Below are 19,150 nucleotides of genomic sequence, written 5' to 3' on the forward strand. Positions count from 1 at the left end.
GCACGAGCGTCTTTGCTGCAAAGTGAATAATACTCTCCTTCATCCAAAATCCAGCTACTGGGCTTGTATGTCTGCTTAGCACAGTGGGCTCTTGTTGCCAAAGACGACAGAACAGAAAAGATGGGAAGGAGTGCAAGTATCTTTTTTTTTTTTTTTTTTAAAAGGAACATATCAAAACACAGGACTCCCTCGCTGCTGTAACACTGTGTGGCTGTTGGCTGTCTTAAAGCACAGGTGATAACTTTTCTTTCTGTGTGGCACATTTAGCATCAGGTCTAGTGCTGGTTTTCAGCTGGTGGTCTGCAAAACTCAAGATGTTGGTGAGCCACTTGAGAGGGACTTGTGAGAGGTGGCAGCTTATGAGCAGAAGGTACAACAGGGACCTCGAGCTCCTTTATTTATGCTAGGGAGAATGTGTAAGTAAAGCTTTTGGTAGTTGCGTTAGGGTCCCTTATTCTTCATCTCCTTTAAATTATTGCTCTCAGCCAAGCCCGTATCTGTCCTGACAGACATGCTGGTGCTGGAGAGACCCAGTCCCCAGATATCAGTTCCTAGAGGGACGTGGGAGGTTTGTTTTGCTCTCTCCTGTCTCTGATCTTGCAAGTAATCACTGGGTGATTTCATCAGCTGCCTTGGAAAACATTGTAGCTCCAATATTGTGCTGATTCCCTAACAGAAACTATAAGCTGTATGTGTGGCAAGCAGCTTAGTATGGAGGCATTTGTGGTCTTGATGAAACTGTCGAGACACGAAACACGCAGCCTGGTAGCTGATAGTGGGGTGATGTTACTGCTAATTTTTGGAGAAAGATTATCGTTTCCATGTAGACTCAAACTCAGAAAGTTTGCATGTGGTGTTGGACAAACTCTAGAGCTGCTAACACTTGACAGAATTCTTTTTCTTTTCTTGCCTTTTTTTTTTTCCTAGGGGTTCACAGATGGAAAATAGCTCAAAACTATCAGCTAGTAGGCAGCTAGGCGTGAATGGGAGGGCTGCAGTTGTATGAACCATTCACAGCAGCGACTTGTTGCAGGCTGATATTCACATACCTGCTCCTAACAGCCTCGCTTAGCTTGTGATGCAACTCCTCGGGTGGAAATTGGAGTCTTGCAGGCATGGCAAAGGGAGCAGAAGTTTTGCTCTACTGCAGCGTAAGCTCCTGGGCTGTGGGTCAGCCCTGGACTATCACTCCGTGTGTTTCTGAAGGGCAGGAGGATGAGGCTGGAGCCATGAGATCCTGCTGGGCAGCTCAGGAGCACTCTGCCTACAAAGAGCTGTCTCAGCAGCATCACCATTCCCTGCTTGAAATGCTAAATTCTTCTCCTCTGTTGTGTGATTGTTTTATGTGCTTTTCTCAGCAAAATCAATCAGGAAGGATTGATAATTTATAAGCTCTTGTTTGCCTTTTTCGCTCTTCAGGGAGAAAAAACAAGGATAAAACAGGAGACAAATGCCACGAGTGAAGGAGCATGGGGGACGTGGAGCTGAGCACCACCTCTCTTGTCTGTGGGGTCTGAGGGTGCTCTGCACCCATGCTGGTAGGGGCTGGTCTCTGTGCCATGATTCTCTGATGGTGAATTGAGGGTAAGAGCTGTGAGCCTGCTGGAAAAATCAGGGGTTCAAGCCGGGGGTGCTGGGCACATCATCCCCAGCAAAGTCATCTGTGTGGGGGAGAGAGCAGAGCACTGCCAGGGTCGTGCGTTTCTGCATGTACGGAGAGACGGGGAAAGAGAAAGATCCAACTAGGCAGGTAGAAGGAGAAAGCTGGGTCAGCTGCCATCCTGGCTTACACCGAAAAAAGAAATACCCCGTGGCAGCATATTCCACACTTCCAAGCCTGAACCCTGCGTGTAAGCCCATTGTCATACGACATGTTCTCCTCCCCAGGCACTGCTGCCCCACGGGCACACATCCCATCTCCGTCCCACCCCACCACCTCCCCAGGATTCTTCCTGAATTGCAGCGAGGAAGCAGTAGGAGGGACCCATCTCCGTCGGGGACTGGGCTGCTTTGAGAATTTTTTTGGGAAAAAAAAACACCACCATTGTCTTAAAATAGAGGCAAAAGTTACCGATTTATAAAAAGATAAATGGAATAAGGAGACAGGCTGCCTAGGTAAATAAGCACTGTAGATAAATGCTTAGATACTGTAGATAATTATGTAGATTGATGGGTCTGAACTGGTACAGACGCGGGTGATAGCAGGATGCTCTTGTAGAACAGGAGAGACACATGTTCATTATATCGCCCTGTTCCTGCCCTGAACTCTTTGTCCCCTTTGCTGATGCTCCTGCCAGAGCACTCATTTGCATGGCGAGTTGCTGCTTTTTTCTCGGGTTGATTTCCAGTCTTTGTACTCCGTAGCTTTCCAAGCATTACATCGCCAATTTGGAGAGCAGCCTTGGAAGAGAGACCTCAATGAAGCCGTGCAGACCCATTTATGAAAACACCCGACCTCAGAGCTGCCTCCAGATCTGCCCCCGTGCATTCCCGGCCCAGCGGGACGAGGGGTGCTGAGCTGGGGGATACCAGCCTGGGCGTCTGCCTGCACTCCTCACGTACCCATTGGAAAACGTGGTGTCTTCTGTGCTGCCGCCTCTGCCTGGCGGGGTTTCGTGCTTTAGCAGATGGTGTAGAAACGCAAAACAAAGTCTCGGAGTGGACGGTTGATATCCTCCCTTTAGCTTGTTCAGAATTTGAGTCAAATAGTCAATATTCGTCCTGGGTGTTTCAAAGCATGCTTTGGAGGATTTGGCAGGGATGGTCTGGAAAACTGGCTGGCTCCCAAAGCTTTCCTGTTACAGATACTCCTGCCTGAGTTTTCGGCTCTTCTGCTTCCACTCATGACCTGAAACAGAATCGCATTAGTTACCTAAACTATCGAGAGGACGAGGGATGTGGGATTTTTGTCAATTCCTAGAAAGACTTGGGCGTTCAGCTTGGTTCTAGAAACAGCCAAAGCTGGTGTGGGCGATGCTTCTTCAGAGCAGTTCTGTCTTCTCCTTTCTGGCAGAGGACTTCTACTTTATCTGCCTTGGCTTCCTGATATAACCAGCGCTGGTCTATCCCACTGGACTCAATGTCATGGAAAATAGGTGTTACTGGATGAGTGAGCAGCTGATATGATTCAAAGTGTAGCCTACGGTGGGTTCAGCAATCCTGAAAGTTTATGTGAACCTCTTTATTATTTTTCTGGTTGCAGTTTAACCAATGATATAGCTTAGCAATTTTATTATATACCAGTCTCTCCTTCTGCGGAAAACCTTCAATTTTCACCCACTGATGCCCACTTGAAAGGAAAGCAAGCAAAAATGTATTACCACTTCACTACCCAGCTACTTAGCAGACGAGGGCTGAGACCTGACCACATTACAAAGTGACCACTCTTACTTTCAAAGTTGTGAATAAAGGGTGAAAAAGACCCCAGAATCCCCTTTCCAAGCCTTCCTAGGAGTTGGATACGATGATCTTTATTGGGTCCCTTCCAACTCGGGATATTCTATGATTCTGTGATTCCTGTGGCAGACTACTGGCAAACGTGTGTTGCTGTGTAGCACAACCAGAGGCGGTACCGAGAGCTCCGTTTAAATATAGCGGAGCCGTGCGACACCCCCACGTGCCGGACGCTCAGTCTGTTCCTCACTGCGTGCCCGACCAGGGATGTGTTGAAACAGCTTGTTCCTGCTGCTGTTGGGCGGCAGATGCTCGCTATCTTTATGCTTCGCCCCGGTGAGGAGTACATCGGGCTGGACAGCAAGCACGTGTCCTCTGGTGAGGTTCTGTCGCAGCCATGGAAGAAAAGAGTGGGCTGATTAATTAGGGAATTATCACAGGATGGGGTTTTGCCTGCAGTATCTCAGATTGGCACTGCCTAGCAGAAATCCCTATGGATCCAGGTCTTGATTTACGCTTGTTTGTTGGCCATACTCTTTAGAAAGCATGCTTTGGAAGAACTTGGTGCTTTCTGGGACTCTGCTGGTCCATCTTGCCGGGACTCCTCTTGCCCCCCATCCCTCCCTTCTCCCACCTCTTGTTGCACCACATCTGCAGATGGAAGGAGCCGCTCTCTGCTCCGTGCCACTAACAGGGCTGCAGATTGATAGCTCCTGGTTGCAAAAGCACTTGTCACGGGCTTGACAGGCTGCTCAAGGTTGCCTGATGTTGCAGGGTGGAGGTGGAGGGAGGGAGCCGGCGAGCCGCATGCTCGCACTTTATGGCCCTCCTGGTGGGACTGGTAGGCGGCCTGGCATAGCAACCGCTCAGGGCATTTACGAAGAGATTTATGAGTTTGTAATTTTCAGAGGCCCTGGAGCAAAAGTATCTTTAATTAAATTTTGATTCTCTCCCCTCTTTCTCCCTCCTCTGCCTTCGCCCTCCCCGCTCCCGTCCCTGCCTGCGGTTTGTTTACCGACACCCAGCAAAGCTTTCGGAGAACAGGTAGGAGTGTCTGAGCGTAGCCAGGAAGAGCAGAGGATGGCAAAGCAAGCAAACAGATGGCAGATATGATAAAGCAGCCCCCGGCCACCACCGCCAAGCTCAGAGAGGGCTCTGTGATGAGGTCCAAGGGTCCCACAGTAAGAGCTTCCTGCATCCCTCTGCTCTAGTCATGGGCTTGGCAAAATAAGCAGAGAGCGATGGCCAACCCGTGCTCCTGTGCTCTCATTTACCCGGTGCACAGATCCTGGCATCGCTTAGGGCTACCTGGAGGGTGTGAGTGTTGGGGACGAGCCAGCCTTATGCTGCTCTGCACTGTCCTGATGTGGCTTACATGCATGTGCAGCCATCCGTCTCCGAGAGGTGGTTGCCTCTAGAAGGGGAGCACAAAATTAAAGGAAAACAGAAAAGAGAGCGCCCCCATTTCTAATGGTTTTGTTTTACTTTAAACAGAAGGTCTAGAAAGATAAGATAAGATAAGGAATTAGCATCGATGGCTTGCTGTCAAGGGAACAGGTATGGCTCTCCCAGGAGATGTTGCTTGGGCATTGCCTGGGGCTCCCCCCCAACACCTCTCTTATTTTGTGACCCCTCCCCAGGCACGGAGTCGGTGGCAGTGTCGCTACCCAGCCGTGCACTGCCAGCCCCGCGAATAGATTTCCATCAACCCACTCAGCCCTAAAGAGCTGTCGTTAAAAGGCTCTGGAGACATGATTGTGTCTGCGTAGCAGCAGCGATGATTTCCTTGAGAGGTAGGATGAAAAGTGGCTCTGTTCCACTACTTCTGCGGAGACGCGATAGCTGCTTCTAGAAAGCTGCTTGGTTGTGGTCCAGGTGCCTCTGCCACCACAGCTCTCCCTTCCCTGCCTGTCCTCACCTCGTACTGCCCTCCAGGCACACGTTTGCACTGCCTGCATGCTCAAACCATGCTCTGTAGGGTGCTACCGGCCTGGTGGGTGAAGGTGGGAGTGGGGTTGGCAGGGTCTGCTGCGGGATGCTCTGGCAGCCCGAGGTGGGATTTGTGCTAGCGATGCCTGGCCTGGAGCTCAGTAGATATGGGCTGCCCCTTGCTAGAAAGCTGCCAGCCTCGTGCAAGCTCCCTTTTACTATTTTTTCCCCCCCCTCCTCGCCATGCTGTGGGTGAGGATGCTGCTTCCCCAACTTGCTCCTTGCGGCTCCCTCGGTGGTGCAGATGGAGGAGCCGCGCGACCTCCGTGCGTCTTCGGGTCTGGCTTCCCAGCCTGGATGTGTTGTCGTGTCTCCTGTCGAGAGCTACAAACCTGCCAAGCTAGAGATGTGCGCTGGGGGCACAGGGTGCGGGGCAGGGAGGCAGCACTTCGTCACGGAGGTAAATGCCAAACAGCCCGTCTTTCTCTGCCCTCTTGGCTCGCGGGCTAACGCGAGGCAGCTTCCCTCCCACTTGCCTGCAGGGTGCTGCTGAAGGAGCTGGGGGTAGGATGTGAAATATGGGCAGGGAGACAGGGATTTGGCTGGCAAAGGCTCTTCTCCTCTTACACTTTAAACGCTGGCAAGCGAGGTTGCAAAAATCAGCAGAGTCAAAAGCACGGCTCTGAAGAGCCTGCCTTAATGTCCCTTCACATCGTCACGCTCTTGCTTGTGCCAGCCACATGCTGGGTGGCTGTTTTGATGCCCAGTCTCTTGCCTCCTTTTGTGAGCCCTTTTTAGTAGGGCTTTCCTCTTCTTCTTGCCTCTCTCCTGGCTATAGGAAGCTGCTTGTTGATGTTCTGCAGCCTCTGGGGCTGGCATCGTGTTCAGGTGTCCCTGGTCTCACGTGGAGTTTCATATGACTTGTCCCCATTTTCTTGCTGCCCGCGGCAGCGTGTCCATCTGGTTAACTCCCACCTTCATTCCTTTTCTGAAGCTGTCCATCTGCACAGCTTCTTCACTCCTGTCTTTGAGCCAGAGGCCTCCTCTGAGTCTTTCCCTTGCTGGGTCCCAGGCCGTGACCCCCTGCTGGCATGGGAAGCTATTTTCTGGTGACAACTTGAGATCTCTTCTGCCCTTAAAGCTCAGCCCTCCCCTTCTCTGGTGGGTGCTGCTGGTACCTGCAAATCATCCAGGCTTGTGCAGTGGCATCTGCTCACGTCAGTGCCATGGTTAGCTGCCGACGTTGGAAAGGACAGAGGTGGAACTGGGGGCGATGTGGATGTGGGAGCTGGGAGACGTGCCCTGCCCCAAGCTCCTTGGGCACCAGCAGCTTGTTTTTCTACTGGGATCAGTGCATGCTGCATTTCTGCAACTCAGGCTGCTTGCTCGGGAGGATGATTTACACTCACTGCATTAAAAAAACGCATTGCTTTGAAAGGCTTTGGTCTCGGGCTGGCAGGGTGGCAAGAGGCAGGGTGTTCCTAGCTGGGTGTGGAGGTGAGAAGGCAAGCTCCCTGCGAGGGCTATGGCAGAGCCCCTGCCCTGGCACCACAAGCGCAGGGATTTGGCGCTGCGTCTGCTAGCGGTGGTGTTTGAATGCGAGCGATGTTCCTGGCTGACCTCTGATGGGAGCCGCGTACATGCCTGTTGTAGCTCAGCCTTGAGGAGGGGAAAGTGCTGTGCTGTTTATAAAGGGAAATTTGCCCAGGCCTTGGAGGAATTAATCATTTTATATGCTGGACTCTTGCCTTCTGACTGATCTATCTGAATTACAGATTAACTGGCAGCGTGGGGACAGAGGAAGCCATTTCAATGAATAGCTCTCTAATTTATTAAAGGGGTTGTTTGGGCTGGTGGATAGACAACGCAGCAAGTTCTCAGAGTGGGGAGCTGTCTTGTGCCCCCCTCCCTGTCTCCCGGCTTTTCATCCCCTCCACTTTCCTCTCCTTTGTGGGACCTCTCTCGTACCTGATGAGGGTCCCAGCAAGGCAGAGGAGGCCCCGAGCTGGTGATACTCTTTGCAAATGAGCCAGCAGCTCCCAGAAAGCTGTAATTTCAGAGCTTTTCCCTAGAGGCCACTTCTGTGACTTTTAAGCAAAGCCACCACCTTTACAACCAATGAATATAAATTTTGAAGTAGGACGTGGCAGGAAAACGCCAGTGTGTGGATGCTGTGGTGGGTTTAAGTCAAGCCAAAATGCGTCGGTCCTTTGCCAATCAGTTCTGCCTGCGAAGTGTTGAGGGCTTTCCTCCACCCCACAAATTTACAGCAGGTTCTGGAAAACCTACAAGGCCTCTGACCTCTCCTTTTCTTTCTTTTTTTTTTTCCCCCTTTCGTTTTTTTTTTTTTTTTTTTTTTTTAAGCAAATTTTTCCCTTTAGCAATTGTTGCTCCCTGGGCTTGCAGTAAAACTCAGTGCTCCCAGTGCTGCCTGGGGAGCACCTGGGCTGCCCAAACCCCAGCCCTGCGTCCCCTCTCCATCACTCGGTGGGAGGAAAAAGGATTTCTTGGTTTGTTTGTGGATATTTCTGACATAGACTTTATATTCCATAAGAGTCTCATAATATTACAGGAGCAGATTCAGGATATAAACTGCTATACACATTAAATACATTTTGTTTCTGTAAGAAACGCGCTATTTATCTTGGGATAGAATAAATCTGAGAGACTGGTATCACTGCTGGAGATCATCTCAAGGAGGGCTGTGGAGGAATTAAAAAAAAAAAAAAAGGAAAACTATTGATGGGCTTTTTCAAGGGAGAAGTTTTAAATTGTCATCACTCTCATGCATGAGCTAAACCAAAGTGTGGTTGCAAAGGTTGCCTTTTATTATTTTTTGACCATATAAGGATTTATTTGTTGCCTAAAAGTAAGCATGGGCCTGACTTTCGGTTTCAGTCTATAGATTTGCACCCTGAGCAGAAGCAGTCGCTGCTTGCTGGCAGGGAGTAGGCATGCGGCGTGTCCGTGGGAAGGGAACCCACCCCATTGCCATGAGCAGTCCTGACTGCTTGCCGTTTTCATAAAAAGTCCTCTTTAAATAGGTCAAAAATAGACCAAAAACCAATAACCAAAGCCTATTTTTGTTTGAAAAATTAAGAGCACTACTAATTGCTGCATGAGAACCAGATGGCAGTACTGACCAGTTTCACGGTCCAAGCAAGCAGTATCTTGGAGAGGGAAAAAAAGAAAAAAAAAAAAAAAAAAAAGGAAAGAAAAACACGAAACGAAGACAAAGCATGTGTTGTGCCAGGTACTTTACATGTTGAGCACTCCTTTCCATTTGAAACCTCCGAGCGATGCAGAGCGGGGCGTTTATTTATTTTTTAATGCGTGATTTTTTATCTTGACAGAATATTAAACCAAAATAAGGGAGGCCTGAAAATTAATGTCCTGTAATGACAGCGCAATCCCTCGGTGTCTCGGGAGTCTCATAAATTGGATATCTGGAGAGGGGACGCGCAGCTTTCTGGGCTCGCAGGGGCTCTGGTTACTGCTGGAGAAAATCAGCCTCTGGGCCGCGGGGCTCCGGGGAGAAGGGGCTGGTGTCAGCACGAAGCGATGTGGCTCCGAGATAGCCTCGTCAGGGTAATTGATCCTGAGCTTTTGCCTTTCCTGTCAGGGCCGCCTGGCTCCTTACCCATCACCCCCGCCGCTTTGATGGCCCGTCAGGAGTACAGGACTTGGCCCGGCTCTGCGTCCATCCAATAACATTATGAAATTGGTGGTGACACTTCCATTGGCACTAATCTCGGTAAGAGATTGGAGCCAGAGGACAAGCGGTTTGCTTTCATGGCGGGTAAGCTTTCCAAGTAGATCGAGACGGCCCAGGACTGATCTGGCAGCCGGAAAGGGAGCGGTGGGAGGGGGACGGAGGCAGCTGTGGGCTCATCGAGGAGGCTGAGGAGGAACGTGCCCACAGATCGTGTTTTTCTTTTGCGTGCAGTGGTCCTGGCTGGTGGGGAGCACGTGCTGCTGCTCCGGCTTGTGCTGTGGAGTTGCTTCCGACAGCACCTTCTCTCCTTGCGTGGTGGTTTTTAATTAGAGCTGGGCATGGGTCTTGGCAAAGGTCAGGGAAACCCTTGGGTAGGAGTGGTCCCAGCTGCTGCCTCTGGGACCGGACCGTCCGTGGTTCTCAGCATTTTACGTATTTCCTGGCACAGATATACAGGTTCCTGCAACATCAGGCTCTTGGCTCAGGTCAGTGCCCCAGAGGTGTGATGGAGTCCATCTCCTGGCTCAATTGCAGTGTGAGGCTGAGGAGCAGCTTAAACCACCTCTGGTTTTGCTCCATCTTGCAGCTTTTCAGCCAGGATCTGGCTTGAGGTGGGAGAGGGAGCGTCACCCCAAGCTCGGCTGAGCTGAAGTTTGTGGAGGACAGCCCCTGATGCCTCCCCAGGCAACCCTTTTTCTCCAGCCTCACACTGCGTTTGCGCGTTCACCCAAGCAAGGGCTCGGGGAAAATGCTTATCAGTTTGTCACAGTCTCCCTCTGCAGTGGCTGGGGGCCAGGAGAAAGGATAAAAGCCTTGGGCTGATGATAAATTGGAAACGCAGAAAGGAAATGCGTGTGCTCAGCGCTGAGCAGGCAGCCCTGGGTGTTTGCACGAGGTCATTCGGCTGCTGGGTGCCCGTGAGGAGGAGAAATGTTATGGGGCCGCGTGCGAGCTCTCGGATGAGTACAGCTATGGGGTCCTGAGGGCACGGGGGAAGCATATGCTGCTTCCTCAGCCTCGGTGTCCCCGTGTCTGGCAGCGCATCCGAGCACGCCTGGGTGCCCATCGACCCCGAGCGAGCAGCCAGCCGCTTAGCGAGGGATGCCAGGGAGGGAGCATCTCCCTTCTAACGAGCTCTAACGTGACTCAAGCTCTCAGCAAGGGCTCGGCGGTGCTGGTCTCGTGGGGACGAGGCTCATTGAGCTGAGAGACCTCTCCATGCCGTGGCTTGGACCCGCAGATCTCGGAGCCTTGCACCGCAGGGGCTGGGAGCCGGGTGGGTGGATTTGGGGTGGGAAGGTGCCTCCTGTAGACAAGTGTGCCAGCTGTAGGAACCGCTGCAGTATATAAAGCGCATCTTGCAAACAGAAGAGATTAGAGAGCTGATATGATGTTATTCCGATTGATTTTGCTGTTGTATTTATACCTGGAGGTAAAGAGCAGACATACTGGAAATCAATCGGCCCTGTGCTTTTCCCCACTCCCTCTGCAGTGCCGTTTGAATGAAATGCTTATATCATTTTTACGGCGTGTCTGTGATAGGGATGAGTGAGCCAGGAGATTAATGGGCGCTGCTGCGGCCTTCACCCAGCAGCTGCCCAGCTTGCGCCTCGTAAAGCCCTGCACTGGAGCTCAAGGTGCCCCCGAGGTGACAGCTTGGAGACGTGGCTGGAAAAAACAAAGGTGAAGCTCCAGTTGGAAGGAAAGGGTGAAGGGGAAATGTAAGTGGCAATAAGCTGAGAATTTGGGGCAGACAGCATGGCGCCCAGCTCTGGTTGGGTGAAGCCAGAGAGCTGGGGGAAGAAGTTGAGGTTTTGGCTTCAAGATGCAGCCTGTTGGGGTGGAAATGATGGCTTTGTACGTGGGAGGTGAGGCACTGGGGACCTCATTTTGATGTCTCACTGCAGGTGCGGTGCCCAACAGCCACCCCATCCCTCCCCACCAGCTCTCTGGGGGTGTCGGTGTAAGCTCCTAGCTGTGGCTCTGCTGCTTGTTCCTCTCTCCCGACACCTTTTGGGCAGGGCAGGCCCCTTCACTGGCCAACACGTGTTTGTCTTTCTCTTCGCTGCTCTGGGAGCTGCTGCCGCTGGGGTGAAATAGTTTGCTTGTTGGCCAACAAAGCAACTATCCGGCATCCTTCCCCTGTTACGTGGGAATGTGTTGGCCTAGTCAATAGCTGGAGAGTCAGCAGGTCTTTGTGCTGTAAGATCCAAAACACCTCTGTGGTTCTCCCACAGCCTGTTTGCAGTTCCTGCCTGGTATATGTGAGCTCTGAGTTGAAGCACCTTGGTACAGCTGGGCTGGGAGCTTTACGCACAGAAGCAAAAACTCCTGCTTTGCCTTCCTGCTGGTGGGCCTTGCTGTCACACATGGCCATGACTTGTTAAATACCTCTCTTTTTAATGATCAGATCATCTCAGCATTTTCTGTTGCTTCTTCTTCTGGATTTATGCATTTGTGCCATCATATGTATTGACTTTACGTTTTATATGATATGATCTTAATGTTTTTGTTCCTGAGTGTGAGGGCTTAGAGGATTCATATCTAAGCTCCATAAATAACCTGGGAAAGGTGGGTTTAAAAAAAAAGAAAAAAAGACATGGGGGGATTGGGAGAGATCTGAGGATTCTCCACCAAAGTTGGGCTGGAGCGATGCTCCATGCTGGTGTGGAAGAGGAAAGATGCACCTTCCTGTCCCCCTGCAAACACCTGGAAAACTCAGAGAGAGGAGGAAACATCAGTCTCTGAAGAGGGAAATGATCTTTGGCAAATGGCAGCGTTTTGGTGGCACTGTTTGATCAGGAAAGAATCCGGAAAACCGGATGTGGTTGAATTGAAGGTGACAAAGCAGGGACAGGGAGAGCTTACAAGGCTTTCAAGTTAAACCACAGCATTTTGTACAAGCTAGGGTTCAGGGAAGAGGCATCTCACGAAGGACAAGCCAGCGGTTGGGACGGACATCCCAGGGGACACAGAGAAGTGGCTGCTTCCCCTGGCAGGAGGGCAGGGGACGGCTGGAGCCCACGGCAGCCTGGCTCCAAGCGGGTCCCGCGCAGGCACCAAGCACTGACTTGGCCCTGTGCCCGCATCTGCCAATAAAAATTAAGAAATTGATTTCCTTTTGTTTGCCTGACAGGACAAGGCTCTTTTTATGAGACAGTAAATGTGATCTCACTCTGAGCATGGCTAGAGTTTTAATTGTATTTGTTGTGCTTTCACTTATTGTTTTATGAGTTTCAGTTCTCTCCCTTGCTGGCTCAGAGAGCAGCCCTGGGGGATTGTTTGATTTCAGCTCCTGCAAAAGGTTGGGATTTCTTAAACATTTTTGTTTGTTTGTTTGTTTTCTGAGAAGCTGAAGTTTGGGGTTAGTTTTCTGTCTGCGTTATAAATAAATGTGTATATGTGGATGTATAGCTCCGAATTGCAAAGCTCGGCAGAGATCCTGTTTTGGGATTATCTGCTTGCTCAACGGTGATACAGTCCCTTTGAAGAATAACATTTAAGATTAAGATCAGGGAAATGTGCAAGTGCCAACAGAGGTTTGAAGTCAGAGGAGGAGGGGATTTTATATGTAATATATATTGGGGTTTAATGAGTCCTGCTTCAGTGCTGCTATACAATGCATGGTGACCCACTTTACAGGAGTTTTTTTCTTCTAGTTATGGGTCATATACAGTTCCTAATTAAGTAGGTTAATTATATGGCTCCTTTATATTACACAGGCAAACGCGGATGGCACAATTAGCTCTTGCAGTGATCATTTTTGATCAGAAACTATGTTCTGAGTGACAGCTCCCAGAAGCACGGGTGGAGAGAGGGGGATGCCCTGCAGCCCTGAGCTCTTGCCTTCGCATTTCTGCTTAAGCAAACTTCATTCCTGTGCTGAGCACATGGCCAGGTGTAGGATGGAGTTGTCCTTTGTGAAACAACATGGAGACATTCTTGATCTCCAGCTGCCACAGAGAAGGGAGCTGAAGTCCCTGCCTGGAGCTGCTTTGGAAGCATCCAAAAGGGAGAAGCTCTCCTTGCTGAGGCTGGCTGCAGATGGAAAGTGCTGCAGTCGGGGAGAGCTCCGAGCAGCATCAGGCCCAAGAGCTAAACTGTCCTTGAAAGAAGTTTCTTTAACCTTTCCCTTACCGGCCAGCAGAGCGCCCCGGAACATCCCTGGGTTATCTATTCCCGTGCTCAGCCATCCGTGCTGCTAGGCATTAGAGAAAACATTCAAACCCTAATCTCCCTCAGTGCAATTTAAACCTATTATTTCTTGTTTATCCCCAGTGGACATGGAGAACAGCTATTATATTTCTCTTTGCTGCAACCTTTTACATATTTGAAGGCTGTTATCACGTGTTCATCTAGTCTTCTTCTCTCAACACAAAGCATAATTCTTTCAGTTTTCCCTTGGAGGTCATGTTTTCTACACCTTCCATCATTTTTGCTGCTTTGGAGAGGTCACTGTGATAGCAAGCTGGAGTTTTTGTTGTTCTTCACCCGTCTGCCTTGCAGCATTCATTATGTTATGGATGTGTGTGATGTGACCATTATCTTATCTTCTCTAATCTGTGGTTATTTATAAAACATGCTATAATCCTGAGCCTGTGCTTTATCAGAAAGTATAGCTCTTAGTCTTGATAAATAATTTACCGTTATGATGTGATCATGCAAACAGGGGGGTCCTTAAGCTATTTGTTATTATTTGCTTTATTTTTCTTAAATAACTAGTTGTCCATATAACACTGTGAATGAGCCAGGAAATTCACGGGCATGGACTAAAACATATAACCTATTTCACAGAGCTTTCAGACAGATAGGAACAAAGCCACCATGCCAAACTCCAGTTTAGTCACAAGGAAGAGTGATGAGTAGGGAATAAGAGATTTTCTGAAAAGCAGAGCTTTCAGGACAATCTGGAAGAGTATTTGCTCAGTATTTGCAGAGATGATGATACCAAGGTGGGGAGATGGAGTAAGGAGAAGAACTGGGGCATTGCTGAGAAGGCTGGGGGAGAAAAAAGGGTGGAGGAGAGGCTGGGATCGGTGTTGTCCAAGGAAGGTGTGTTCTTGGGAAGAGGAATTGACTGTAGAGACTGTGGAAGGGAAGGGAGAACAGTGACATTTTTCACGATGTTTCCAGGAACAGCATTTTCAAGCTGTCTCACTCCTCTTTGGGTAACACGAAATTAATTCAGACCTGAATTTTCCTTCAGGTCTCCCCAGCCTTTCCCTGCAGCTCTGTGGCTCCATCACTGCTGCTGGTACTGCTTCTCTGTCAGGAGAACTGTATGTTGTTAACATGGAGTGCAGCTAAACCCTGTCCTTAAAGGCCGTGGAGATGCTCCTGGCTGGCAAGATCTCTGCCTGGATGGAAGGGGAGGCATCAAAAGCCTTTCAGAATATAGCTATGCCACGTTTGATGCTCAGAACATACAAAAGCTTCTTAAAATACTAACAAATAGACACTTTTTGTAGTCACTATCCACAATATGTTTGTCTGGAGCACAGACTGATTTACCCACCACAAAATCTATTGCATCACCCTTTAGATTTTAAATTTCAGAGGCACTCTAAAAATATTTCATGGTGTTTTTAGATCGTAGGACTATATACAAGGACTTGCCTCCAGACAACCCTTGACTATTCTGCATTTTTTACTGTACAAAACTGGCTTCATTCTTACATCCTCTGCCCATTCCTCTGTCAAGTGGAAGATAAACCTAAATCTTAAAAACTGTACTCTTTTCTTACTCCATTTTTTTTTCTTTAACCTTACCTGGAAAATCCACTTCTGAAGCCAGTGAGAATTCTTCCAAATAGAGCCATTCATCAGCATTATACATCAGAAACAAAACCTCTTTACCTACTTAGCAGCAAAAAATATATGATATTGCCAAGACAGATTAAAAAAATTGTAGTGCAGGTAGCTGCTTTATTTCCAGGAGTTACAGATAACAGTATATATATTTGAGTGCCAGAGCAGTAGTCAGACCTATAAAAGTGATCAGTGACTGCTTGATATCAGTGATGTTTTTAAAGTCTGTCTCAGGCTAGTGCAGCAAACCTGGTGCTCCTCTGAGTCTCAGAGGGGCAAGAAAGTGGCTCTGTGCTTAGAGGGAGCTGGATCTCAGCTGCAACCACCCAGGAGAGGTGGGAATGAAAGACTGAACGTGATGAGAAACCATGAGTGTGTTGCAGGAGTTAATGTTGCACTGATTTCTGCCCCATGCCCTTCCCACCACCACCCCTGTTAAAAATAGGGGAAACCTGGAGAAGTCCTCAGCTCTAAGTTGTGCCTTTAACCTAGTTACATCCTGGGGATACTGGGGAGGAATTGCCCGAATGGTTTGTGCCAGCTCCATGTCTACTGTGATCAGAAGTGTTTCTGAAATCTTGAAACCTGGTGCATTGCATCTGTCATGGTATGATCCTTAGGACTCTCAGGATTTTTTCTTCCAAGACCTCCATAGATTATTGCAAGGGCATAATATGTGTGGTGTAATAGCCCTGTGGTGTCCTGACTGTAACTGCTTGTTTTTCCCCTTCTGCAGGCTGAGAGGGTCGTGGAGCATTAGAGCTTGTCTCTGAGGCTTTTGAGGTTTGATAGGTCTTGTAGATGTCCAAGCTGCGCAGCACTGATTTTGGCTGAGTTACTTCAGAGTACCTGGTATTTGCTAGGGACTGGGAATGCAAATATGGGGTGTGAAACTAGGGATAAAACACGTAGAAAGCCTTCTCTGAAGAACTGAGCTGCTGGGAGAAAAAAACCAAACCAAACAAAAACACCTGCAGAGTGTAAAGAGGATCAGACTGGATCTGTTTATTGGCATGAAAGTTGCCATATGAACATTAGGTAATAGTAGCTGCTGGTGATGCTTAATTTAACAAATACCTTGGTCATTGTGCCCTACTCTTTTGGACATAGCCATGTCCTTCTAACCCGCACGTACCAGGGGGATGCTTCCGTCTTCTGTGTTTTTTAGTGGTCTTTATGGTCTCTTCTCAGGTCAGTGATACCAGTCTATACCCAGCTGATATTTTTATGAATTGTTTTTGGGAAGTGCACCTCAAAAAGCAGAGGTGGCCCCTTCCCAGCACAGCCCAGACGGTGGCGCAGAACAGGACCGAGGAGACTCATGCACCGTGCGGAACCAGTTCTTTGGGTCTGCACGCAAAGAATTGACAACATTGAGAACAGAACTCCTCCAAACCGCAGTTGTTGCCTGTTTGCTTTGTGTGCTTGGAGAAATACAGTGTATGTAGTCCCACCAGAGGCATCTTGTGGCAAGAGCCGAGTTTTGTCTTTGCGTCTCACAAGCTGGAAGTCACGTTGGCCCAGGGCCTAACCTAGAAAAAAAGCAAGAACCTGCCAGCAGGAATTCACAATAAAGGGAGAGACTTTTTTTCCTTGCGACTAAAACACCTGTCACAGCTGCCAGGACTCTGCTAATTACACAATAACTTTATTATATCCCACTTGGAAGACTAAATAATACTTGATGCCTCAAAAACGAGCAGCCTTTAGACTAGATTAATGCAGGCAGAATGATTGCGCGGAGCCAGTATTCACCCTGTCCTCCCAGAGACTCCGGAGAGGAAAATGGCTTGAAGACTCCCCTCTTTGTTGCTAGTGGTGCATAATAAAGTAATTGTGTAATTAGAAATAGATTGCTGAAGGGAGAGAGACGTTTTCTATGGAACTTAGGTAAAAGGCCTGAATAGGCCTGAAGCCTCAATGCAGCACCTTTGCTTGACCTGCTGGTAGTCCCCGGCAGCTTCCAGGCAAGAGAAAAGGAACATCTCTAGCTGAGTGTTTTTAACCCCCTGTGAATATATGTCAGGTTGCAGGGTGGTCTCTTTAGTGCCCCCTCCTTGGGATCCCATGTTTATGTAGCACCAATAGATGCAGCGGGAATTAAAGGGTTTCAACTTGTGATGGAGGTGTTTGTGTGGAGCTGCTGCGGGCTGGCAGGTCAGGCCCCTGGGATGTGTGAGAATAGATGGAATTTGGGAATAATATATTAAGGGCTGTTTTCCCCTGAGGTTTCCAGCCTTGGCAGCTGATAGCAAAATTAGAAGGCCTAAAAATAAAACAAAGCTTATACCTAAAATTCAGGAATAGATGAATATCATGAAATAGGTCTGTCTGAGAGGCAGGCACTGGCTCTCAGTTATGGAAGTTCTTTCCTTCATGACTGGATTTTACCTTTGGGAACAAGCCTGCCCTTGGCTAGAGCAGTGATGCTCTTGGGTGCAGGCACTTAGGTGTGAGGAGCCATGGCTGGGTTGGAAGGCTGGCGGGGCTGGAGCAGTCTCTGGTTCGGCCATCTTGGGAGGGAGGTTGTTCTGGGTGTATTTGGGCCTACTGCTGTTTTAGGACCTGCTATGAAGAGGGAGACGAGGATGTGGAATTGGGTGCTATGTGGCCTGGGGGAGGCATGCAGACCAGCCTGGGAGGGCAGCATTTGGCTGGGGTGCTGGGAGCTGGGGTGCAGCTCTGGCTCTGCTTTCTCCATATCGTGCTGGCGAATCTCCTCTCTGCTAGTCTTGGAGCCTGTGGCCCTCAAGATGGGGTCCAGCACAGTATAGGGCTCCTCGGATGGGAACCTTCCTCTGTTCTCTTGTGCTGGTGAGAGAGCTATGAATGGGTGGCAGAGGCTGGGGAGGCTTGGGAGACTCTGCTACTCCCATCTCAGGGGTCTGACTGTTTTGGCTCACTGTTTCCTAGCCTGTCTGTTGGTGCTCAGCCTTTCAGGGCTGGGAAGGGAGAGGGGAGATGTTGCCTTTTGTGGCAGGAGGGACGTGAACACAGTGTGAGCTGAGCAGGGTCTGCTCAGTCTGGTACCCTGCAATCATCAGGGAAAACTTGAGGTGTCTTCCCTGCGAGATGCCCGGAGAAACTGGCCCTGGAGATGGGGCCAGGGATGGTAGGGCAGGCTGGTGACAATTTGGCTTTTAGGTCTCCTTTCCCCTGCCGTGCCTGATGGATGTGTCTGGTGTTTGCAGGTCCCGTGGCAGTGATCAGCGGCGAGGAGGATTCGGCCAGTCCCCTCCACCACATCAACCACGGCATCACAACGCCCTCGTCCCTGGACGCTGGACCGGACACGGTGGTGATCGGCATGACCCGCATTCCTGTCATCGAGAACCCCCAGTACTTCCGACAAGGTCACAACTGCCACAAGCCAGACACGTGTGAGTGCCCGAACCGGCTGGAGCCCACGCAAAGACCAGGGGAAGGGTGGGGGGATGGGGGAAGAAGGGCGAGGAGGAAGAGGCTAAGAGGATGAGGAAGGAGAGAAGGATATTTTTTTTGAGGAGAATGGGTCTTGGTATGGTCCAGAAACCAAAGCGAATCTCAGGTCTCAGAAATCACAACATACATGTAGGTTCTTCCCAAGGAGACTTTCCACCCTCACCTTCACCTCCCTTCACCCTCCTTCCGCCACCCACCAGTCACCTTCCCCCCTTTGCCTGAAAAACGCCATTTGAAGCCGGGCTCTGCCTTGTTGGGTCCGAGGCATGAGCAGGAGCTGCGGGGACGGAGGTGACCCGCTGCCTGGCCGGGGAATAGGACCTGCCTCCCCTTCCTCCTCCAGCAGCTTCCCAGCCGTGGGGCTGCCTCCTTGGCTCCCCGCTGGGCCGAGGACGAGCTCAGGACACGTGGCCGTAGATGGGGCAGATGCGTGGAGAACAGTAGGCTCAGATGCTGGCTGTCTTGTTTTCATGGGCTTCTCTAAAGCTTTCGCAGCTTCCCGGTATAAATCTGGGTTGTGAGCTCGGCTCATTAGGATAGCAGGTGGTGGTAAAGTGGTCCTCCGTTTTGTGCTCCTAAATTCTGAGCGTGAAAGAAAAGCAATGGGTAAAAGGATGTTTTTCTGGGAGTTCCCCACTGCTTCTCGTGTAGGCTGGGAGGTGCAGCCCCCCGCCCCCCGACACGCAGCTCACAGCTGGCAGCTCAGTTTTCCTCTGCTCTTTACCAGCTCTGAGATGCAAGCTGAGCAATGCAGGAGGTCCAGACGATGTTCCTTTCTTGTTATTGCTCATCCTTTTGGCGTTTCTTGGTTCCAGGCAGAACCGGATCTAATAACAAATAAATAAAAGCTTGCAAAAAAAAAAA

At 49.8% G+C, this 19,150-nt stretch overlaps 1 protein-coding gene across 11 annotated transcripts in view; it reads left to right on the forward strand.

Annotated features, from left to right (window-relative positions):
• NTRK3 (neurotrophic receptor tyrosine kinase 3) overlaps positions 1–19,150 on the forward strand; it is a 198,162-nt gene that overhangs the window by 82,650 nt on the left and 96,362 nt on the right. For all 11 annotated transcript variants that reach the window (XM_040569530.1, XM_040569533.1, XM_040569531.1 and 8 more), the window contains one exon: positions 18,037–18,225. In XM_040569530.1, the coding sequence (XP_040425464.1) occupies positions 18,037–18,225 (189 nt within the window). The remainder of the gene's footprint in view (positions 1–18,036; positions 18,226–19,150) is intronic.

Source organism: Cygnus olor, chromosome 11, assembly GCF_009769625.2.
Source record: "Cygnus olor isolate bCygOlo1 chromosome 11, bCygOlo1.pri.v2, whole genome shotgun sequence".
NCBI classification, from domain to species: Eukaryota; Metazoa; Chordata; class Aves; order Anseriformes; family Anatidae; genus Cygnus; species Cygnus olor.